This window comes from Cardiocondyla obscurior, linkage group LG01 (genome assembly GCF_019399895.1).
Source record: "Cardiocondyla obscurior isolate alpha-2009 linkage group LG01, Cobs3.1, whole genome shotgun sequence".
Classification (NCBI taxonomy): Eukaryota; Metazoa; Arthropoda; class Insecta; order Hymenoptera; family Formicidae; genus Cardiocondyla; species Cardiocondyla obscurior.
Window position 1 is genome coordinate 2,968,434 of NC_091864.1, and position 9,347 is coordinate 2,977,780.

Below are 9,347 nucleotides of genomic sequence, written 5' to 3' on the forward strand. Positions count from 1 at the left end.
TCGCATCATTAATCCACAACTCAGAAGTTTTGCTTCGAAATAATTTTTAATATAACAAATTATGTAATTAATAGAATTATTTATTATCAAATTATAAGTTTCTTTGAAAAAATATGCTGTAGAACGTATTGAAAAATCAGTAGGAAGGACCGTTGTCATTGAGAACATATTTAATGTTCTAAGGAGAAGTCTGATAACCCGTTACGCTTTTACTTAATGATTTTTATTATGCTAATGCAGACAGAGAAAAAATAAATATGTGTTTATTTTGCCAATCTTGTTAGGACTCATAGTAACGTATAAGCAGTGAGATTCCATTAAACGAACGTCTGATGTAACATATCGAACTGACCTTTTTTTGTAATATTAGAATTTTTGTAAAAATAATAATCTTATTTTCTAGAATGTAATAAGATGCACGAAAAGCGCCTTTAGTACATTAATACTGTATAATGTTGGGCATTACGGCGAAACGATTGAACAATTTGTAAAATTTAACAATTTTTTTATATTTTATCTTTAAATGCACTAAGTTGTAGCCCGACATGAACGAAAAATAAGAATAAACTACGTGACATATGTAAATGTAAATTGAAATAGGAAGATATTATATTATAACGTAATACGGAAAGTGAAAAATATCTTCATGAAATTTAATCATATTATTGCGTTTTCGTCTTAGATAATTACAATAGGTGAACACGTAGGTTTAGAAAACAAATATTTAAATTGCCGGTCTTGCAGCACGGATGTTAATCAATGTATTTTCTGGGCATTGCGTTTTTATATAATCGCAAAACGGTGTCATAGGAAAAAAGAATCACATTTTTTCAATGTAAAATTAATAGGGTTGCTTCTTTTGTAAGGATTTATCTGAAAGAGAATTCAGTTCGCCAAAAAAAAAGAAATGCAAAACTATTTTTCCAACTTCTATTCGAAGTTCGGCGTAGCGAGTTCTGCGATATTTGTATATAATTGAGTTCGAATTGCATGATAGATCTGACGTAGAACATGTTTATTAATTTCGTAAGGTCAAATCAGAACGAATTATAAAATGTGAAATGAATTATGTACCGGATAGAGAGATATTCGACTATTTTTTTATATGATTACTTTTAATTACGTGTCGAAAAGAGCACGGTCGTTTATACATTATACAACATATTGTATGTGCGTACACACCTCTGATCCACCGAACTTCCATGTATGTGTTTAAGTCGAGTTCTTATTCGAATTTTCTCTAAGTATAATATTTATTATATCCAGGGTTGTGTTACATAACTGCTGCAGTTTCGACGAAAATAAAAATTATTGATTAGGCAAATTAATATAACTTTCTGTAACCTTTATACGTGATAAGCCTGTGCAACATATGAGTTTTAACTCTTATCTTACAGAGTGCAGATAAGATAATTTGAAATGTTTAATTCTCAAGCCCTGGCCCAATCGTTTCCAATAGATGATCTTCGCCGGTTCGATTCTCCCCTCTTTAAAATGAAGAGTTTACCTGGACATACATAAATGTATGGGCGTGTAATCACGTGTATCACAAGGTTAGTGTGTGAATATAAGCCGGTGGTGCAGACATGTTTAAAGCAGTGCAACGTGAACTGTCGTGGGGCCGCTTTATCAAGGTCGTAATTGCTCATCCGCTTCGTAATAACGTCAACAGCGTTACTGCAGTGACAAGCCTGAACGCTACGAGCTCTTTGATTCACAAGTTTTCGACGCATTCGCGTACAATGAAGGCGAAGAAGTTCGTGGTGGTGAATCATTTCGTGAACGAGGCGAAGCCGACTGATCTAAAATTGGTGGAAGAGGAGTTGCCGCCGTTGAAGAATGGAGGTAAGAAAACTGGTATAATTATCATGACATTGTTCAAATACGTCCAAATGACCATGAGACGTTAATGAGCGTCATCAACATATTATCGCAAGTCATGATTATCCGTTCTATTACTCTTTCCTAAAAAAGAAAAAAAAGAAAGCTATTAATAAATTGCAGAGATGAGAACTTATTCGTTACGAGTTTCGACAAATTGCACTTGATTAAAATATACATTTTTCTTATTGTATATTATCTGTTTTACTGGCTTATATAATTGCATCATTAGCGAAAGATAATATCTATACTTAAAGTTTTGATAAGTTGACAAAAAGTAAAAGAATACTTAATGACGAATCGTTTTTTGTTATCATGATAATTACTCACACAAGGATTCTGTGACACGAAATGCAATATATACTATGAATATTTCAATAAACAAATGTGAGAATTTTCTATTAGCGGGAATAATTAACATATGTTTGTTCTTGACGTAAGAAGAGATAATTTATGGCCACGCGTTAAAAAAAAAAAATTAATTATTAAAAATAAGATGCTACTTTTTCTCATATCTAGAATATCTTGTGGAAGCCGAGTATCTTTCTGTGGACCCGTACATGAGGCCGTACTTGCAAAGATTTCCTGTTGGAATTACAATGATAGGGAGTCAAGTCGCCAAGATCATAGAATCTAAAAATCCCAATTTCCCGGTCGGCAAGAGAATCGTTGGAAACTTGGGCTGGAGAACTCATACTATAATTAATCCGAGTACCAACCAAGATGACGTGCTCCAGCAGCAGCCGTACGTCTTGCCAGATATTGGCGATCTGCCGTCATCCCTTGGCCTAGGCGTGCTGGGAATGCCGGGGTAATAAATAATTTGCCAATACGTTTTCGTACATCCGTCCTTCAGTGACATGCATTCTTATCATGAAAAAAGAAACGTGTAAAATATAAAAAAAAACATACCGAATTAGCTGCTGATTTAAATTTAAACTTCAAGCGTTACGTAAACCATGCGTCAGCGGTAACGTTAAATGTAAATTTCGAGATAAAGAATTATTTTTATTTATATAAATATAAAAATATAAAGAATTATTTTCATTTATATAAATAAGGTACGCGTATCTACAAATTAATAAAATTAAATACAGTAAATTATATAAAGCTTACAAATCTGTTTGCAGTAACACGGCTTATTTCGGCTTGTTGGAAATATGCAAGCCGAAACCTGGCGAGACGATCGTCATCAGCGGAGCGGCTGGTGCAGTCGGCTCGCACGTGGGCCAGATCGCTAAGAACCTGGGCCTGATTGTTATCGGTATTTGCGGCTCCGATGAGAAGTGCAAGTGGCTCACTGAGGAATTGGGTTTCGATTCTGCAATCAACTACAAGACTGCGTCGATCGCATCTAGTCTTCGTAAAGCCGCTCCGCAAGGCGTGGATTGCTACTTCGACAATGTAGGCATCGATAAGATATTAAACTATAAATAATACCTTAGAAATAATCTACAATAATCTTTAACATACATTTTTAACTAGAATAAATTTTTTTTTTTTTTTAATTTCCATTTGGAATACACGGTAAGAAACTATTTCTCACCTGAGGCTGCTATTGAAACTTAAATCACGTTAATTAACTTTGCAGGTCGGCGGGGATATTTCAAGCGTGGTCATGTACCAGATGAGGCCATTTGGCCGGGTATCAGTATGCGGCAGCATCTCCAGTTACAACACAGATGCTTCGTCTTTACCCAAGAGCACAATCTTGCAACCTGTGATAGTATTCAATCAATTAAAGATAGAAGGTTTCATCGTTACACGATGGGCGGATCGTTGGAACGAAGGAATCATACAGAACTTACGATGGATACGCGAGGGCAAGCTCCGTTACCGCGAGACTGTAACTAAAGGCTTCGAGAATATGTTCGATGCATTTATCGGCATGATGCGTGGCGAGAACGTCGGAAAGGCGATTATCCAGGCATAGCCATTATCGAAGCTTTAACCGATACTTAAAAATATTCCCGTTGCTTCTAATTTCATAAATGTATTTGCACATATTTTTTTATACTCCACGATTATGTTTATACTAATAATACGTACACTGAAAAGCAGATATAGTATTTTCTGCGACGAGCGGCGACGGCGGCTGGCGTACGTGACTTCTTCCAAGATCACGTACGCTAGCCGTCGTCGCAGCACCACGAACGTCATACCTTACGGTGAGTGCACTTCTTTATCGCAAGCATATTATCGAACAAATACTTAATGATATAATCACGCAAACTATTGCTGCTAAATTTTTCTACATCCTTTTAAAGAATAATAAAATATAATACCTTCGTTTATTCTTAATAAATACAATAACCGTCAGAGATAGACTTATATCTCCACGTGATATCTTCCAATTTTTATTTACAACCCCTTATACAACGCGCTACAATTAGCGCAATGTACAACGTTGATACGTAGACTAGATGCAGGCTACGACATGAAGTTAGAACGGCCGCGTAAATCATACGCGTTTAGCAAGTAGCTGAAACATGTCTGTCCGTAAAATATAATTATTTCAATGAACTTTGAAAAAGGGCAGGCACGTTTAGCGCTAAACGCCATCAGAATGTGGACTAACAAGTGTAATGATTCGCTTATTTTCCATAGAAACTTAAAAGTTTATGGGTTTGCCGAAGTAAGCTGCTAGGTGAGCTTCTCTGAGCGCTTCGGAGCACGTCTGGAAGAAAGAAAAAGAAAAATTTATCGTAAAATATGTATAAGAAAATAATTTAAATTTATTTAAATATTTCTTCTTAATTTTAAATTGTAAAAAAATATCACGTACAAAATAAAATTGCTTAACATGAAATTAACGTCAAATACTTACCGGATGTGCGTGACATACGCGAGCAACATCTTCCGCGCTGGCACCATACTCCATCGCGAGAACTGCTTCGTTGATAAGCTCTCCCGCAGCAGGTCCGATCATGTGTACTCCTAGAATCTTGTCCGTGCTGCTATCGGCGAGTACCTTGGCGAAGCCGTCTGTATCGAGGTTCGTCTTCGCTCGAGAATTTGCCATGAACGGAAATTTACCGATCTTGTAGTCAATACCTTCCTTTTTCAGATCTTCTTCCGTCTTGCCAACCCAACCCACTTCTGGATGCGTGTATATCACGCTCGGTACACAGTTATAGTCGATGTGAACAGCGCCTATCGTGATATAATTCACATATGTGAATAGTGATATAATTTAACTAATAAAAATAACAAGTTTTTTTTTGTACTAAAATAAAATGTTTTAAGTGTGATTGAAAATTACCTCCGGCAATGCCTTCTACAGTGATTATACCCTCGTCTTCAGCTTTGTGTGCCAGCATCGGTCCATGAATACAATCTCCAATAGCGTAAATACTGTGAGCATATAAAATTAATTACTTGAGGTCAATATTTCATTACAGAATAAGCTGAAAAAAATTTTTTAATAAAATGGCATTTAATTTAAATTTTGTAGTTACCTAGGTACTACCGTCTGAAATCGATTGTTCACAGGTATTCTTCCCTTTTCGTCTCTCTCAATGCCCAGATCTTCTAAACCTAAATTTTCCGTGTACGGTCTCCTACCAACGCACACTAATAGCACATCGCACGCCAGATCCTCCTTTTTATTCGAGTCCTTTGCATCCTCAACAGAAACCACAATCTCACCGCCACTTTTGTTAGCAGCTGTGACTTTTGTTCCCAGCCTAAACTTTAACCCTTGTTTTGCAAGTATTTTCTGCATGGTTTTACTGACTTCCCCGTCGATACCCATACCACCGATCGTCGGCATAAATTCAACGGCCGTTACATCGGAACCCAGTCTGTAAAAGTGATAATTTTAGCAAAAGTGAGTGAGTTTTATTTAAGTTAAAAACGAATTAGCAATTAACCTTTGCCAAACTGAACCCAATTCCAACCCAATGACTCCAGCTCCAATAACAATGAGTCTCTTAGGAACTTCAGTGAGTGACAATGCACCTGTCGAGGATACAACCTGTTTCTCGTCAATTGCGATTCCGGCAAAAGGCGTGACTTCACTACCGGTTGCTATCAGAATATTTTTCGCATTAATAGTAGATTCTACCGATCCATTGGACTTTAAAGCAGTAACTTGATTCTTTCCCGTGATCTTTCCGTGACCCTTGACCCACTCAACTTTGTTCTTTTTAAATAAACCCGCTATACCACCGGTCAGGGCTTTGACTACATTTGTTTTTTGTTCCATGAGCTTGTTGAGGTCCAATTGAACATTTGACACTGCAAAACGTTATCCATGTATTTCATGCAATAACATAACGTTCAATAAACAATTTCTCTGAATAAATTACTTACCAACAACTCCACGGTTTGCTAAATCTCCACTGTGAGCCATGTGATAATAATGTGAATTGTTTAAAAGTGACTTTGAAGGAATACATCCAACATTAAGACACGTGCCTCCTAGAGTTGGGCCCTTTTCCACGCATACGGTCTTCATGCCCAATTGTGCAGCTTTAATCGCAGCTACATATCCGCCAGGGCCAGCCCCAATCACAACGATATCTGCGTCCAACGTACTGGCATACCTGCGTTGCTGAGTTACCGTTAAGCCTGGTAGTACACGCTTCACGCATGTTGGCTAAAAAACATAAATAACACCATATTAATTGTTAATAAGTATAACAAATTTAGCGAAAGAAATTTTTAATTTAATAACAAAAAAAAATAAATTAATACATCGATAATTAAAGTTCATAAAAATGTTCTAAAAACATATTTAATTTTGTGCCTTTTAATATCTTATTTTAACTGCAAAAGATAAAATTAAACAGCTGAAGATAATGACTTTCGGTGTACTAACACAGAGAAAGCAATGACATAACCAATCCGTAAAGCTACCTTTGTAATAACACATACGTAAGACACAGTTCTACGGAGTGAAAAAGCTTTTTTAAGACTTAAAGCGACAATTCTGATGGTCTGCACGGATATAATCGTGAAAAAGTCTCGCTAATAAGCCGAGGGAGAACTACATTTGGCTAACGAGACGTTACGAAAGAGAGATAACGATCCCACACGAATCGCTAGTTTGGCCATGACTTACCCTGATTGACGTGGTTACTAAATTCCAAATGCTGGCTTGCATCATACTTTTCAAATACACTTCGAGCCCCGAGTGCCGGACGGGAAATATGTAACGGGAGAAAGGATTTACGGCAGTGAAATAGAAAATTCTACCGGTTATCGCGACAGGCTGCTCGCAGAAGTGCCGATAATTCACGCGATCACGGAGAACGAACTTAGTTCACCGGTCGCGGCGAGAGATGCCGCCGCGTCAGCCATTTTTGTTGGCCGCCATAGGAAAACTTCGCTGAGTCCGATCGCTGTTCAAAGCAAGACTTTCAACGGTAGCGCGCATCGCGCGTGATCGCGACACTCGATCCGCGTGTATCGCGGTTTTTATCAATATGCAACGTTTTCTTTTCAGCCTAGGTTATTCGTATAATAACCGTGTTAGAGTGCTGGTGCTCAACTAATATCTGTTGTTTAGCCGGTTTAGCGCTTACGAAGTTTCATAGTAAACGAAGCAGCAGTAATTGCTTGTATTTGTGAATAATTAAAGATACATAAATTAATTTAAATGTCAAACTTACGGATTTCGGGCAACGAATTAGGGCAACACATTGGCCAGGATGTAATTTATGTTGCAAGAATCATAAAGGTAAGTATTTTAGGCATATAGTTACCGCATAAACTAAAATATTTCTAAATATATTTTATATCGTTTATTAATTAAATAATACTTTAACATGTATATTGTTAATATATTTTTCAACAAAGTTAGAATTTAAACAGTATGAAATTGATCTTTTGTTTTTTCATGTTTTGTTTAAAAAAAATAATCGATAATCAAATTTAAATTTAATCTTAATTTTTTATAAAACGGAATTGCATTTAATATAATCTCTATTAATTTAAATTTGCATTAATAATTCAAAGCATATTTGGGACAATTCACAGAAAAGTTCTGATGGTATGAGTGCAGAGGTAACATCGTATTTTAATGAGCGAATAACTGTGACATTCCTTAAACCACTAGGAATCGTACCAGGATTCATAGAAATGCACGGTACTGTAACATCTGAATCTACCATGACTTGCAATAAATATTTACACATCGTTACAGACATTTATTGGGATTCTTGTGAGTAAATTAATTTTTTTTTTTCTGTTTGATTTATCGAACAAAAATTCTTAACAAAGGTATTATCCATAGATCCTGGCTACAACACAAGGATAGTGATACGCTCTCCAGTCCAGGATCCGTTCGAAGACGCAGATCGCAATTATTAAAACGGATCCAAGAACATACAAATCCTTTATTATGTCACTTTTTTCTTACATTTTCTTTTTCTTTTTACATTCTATTAATGTATCTTCAGTATGTTATCCCTATCATAAAAATAAGGAATGCCACAATATAAAAGAGCATTCAAACAAGCATTCTGTCATCTTTACATAAAATCAACCCGGTAGGACCTGATAAGCATACAAAACATGCAAAACCATGAAACTGTAATAAATAAATTATATCAATAATAATTATATAAAAATATTTGATTATTTTTATCTATAATTTTATCTATGTCACAGTCCTATGATAGAACTTGACCGCTTCCCTTCGGCTCGCTGGTTCACTTCACCCACGTCCTCGGTCGCGGACGGTCGCAAGATGAAACCTGCAAGCATTTGGTAAATCGTCACAGGTTAGGTCTTCAATTCATGAAGCCCGTCGCAAGATGGCGGAGCGAGAAGGAATCGCCGCGATCGCCGTCGGACGCAGCCATGGCGAAGTAAGTATATCACATTACAGAAAACGATTATCTCGTCAATTATTTGACCCGCGCGATGCATCATTAAGTATATTAATTATCGAATGCAAAAGTTCAGAATTTGGCTGGCGACAATTAGCGAAAACCGCAGCTTAGGAGTACTTGAAAAACTCGGTACAAGGAATTCACTTCCAAAGCGAATAGAAAATTTGCTACCCGAATTAGTCAGAGATAATTCAACGAACGTCATCGATACGTCGTTTTATCGTAAGTATAAACTGTAAAAAAAAAAAAAAGGAAAAAAAATCCATCGCAACTCGTTCGTAGGATGAAGCGGGTTACTTTACTTCGCGGTCTCAAAAGCGACGAAGGCCGAGGGGAAGCGAAGAATATAATTTTTGGATGGACGATGAAGACCCCGAGGAATCTCTTCGGCGAAAGTTCGCGAATCGATTGACGGCGCGAGCGTTTTAGATGGCGTCGCGACGCCGCCCGGCGTCGTCCCGCTCCCGTGGCGTCCACCCCGCCATAATTCACGAACGTCCCCGCGATTTTCTATTTTCTTTCTTCGCGTCCCTCTCTCTGCGGTGGTTCGGAAAGACCGTTCCCGTGGAAAGGGAAAGCGTGACGAAGGGTGCGTGAACCGGAGCGATAAGGGGATGAAAGGGCGAA

General features: G+C 37.2%; 3 protein-coding genes across 3 annotated transcripts; 2 read left to right on the forward strand and 1 right to left on the reverse strand.

The window, feature by feature from the left end:
- The first annotated feature begins 1,586 nt into the window (after window positions 1-1,586).
- Window positions 1,587-4,220, forward strand: LOC139103997 (prostaglandin reductase 1). The gene is made up of 4 exons (XM_070659219.1): window positions 1,587-1,845; window positions 2,401-2,692; window positions 3,012-3,285; window positions 3,473-4,220. Exons 1-4 carry the CDS (start codon window positions 1,587-1,589, stop codon window positions 3,812-3,814), a joined length of 1,167 nt encoding a protein of 388 aa, XP_070515320.1. The 3' UTR covers window positions 3,815-4,220.
- LOC139103990 (dihydrolipoyl dehydrogenase, mitochondrial) lies at window positions 4,220-7,123 on the reverse strand. Its single transcript, XM_070659207.1, has 7 exons — window positions 6,947-7,123; window positions 6,196-6,481; window positions 5,754-6,120; window positions 5,340-5,684; window positions 5,144-5,235; window positions 4,709-5,034; window positions 4,220-4,558 (listed from the first exon to the last, which is right to left on the reverse strand). The coding sequence occupies exons 1-7, from the start codon at window positions 6,989-6,991 to the stop codon at window positions 4,493-4,495; spliced, it is 1,527 nt and encodes a 508-aa protein (XP_070515308.1). The 5' UTR covers window positions 6,992-7,123; the 3' UTR covers window positions 4,220-4,492.
- Window positions 7,124-7,321: 198 nt separating this feature from the next.
- Window positions 7,322-8,456, forward strand: LOC139104018 (uncharacterized). Its single transcript, XM_070659238.1, has 3 exons — window positions 7,322-7,564; window positions 7,864-8,047; window positions 8,120-8,456. Exons 1-3 carry the CDS (start codon window positions 7,484-7,486, stop codon window positions 8,194-8,196), a joined length of 342 nt encoding a protein of 113 aa, XP_070515339.1. The 5' UTR covers window positions 7,322-7,483; the 3' UTR covers window positions 8,197-8,456.
- Window positions 8,457-9,347: the final 891 nt, after the last annotated feature.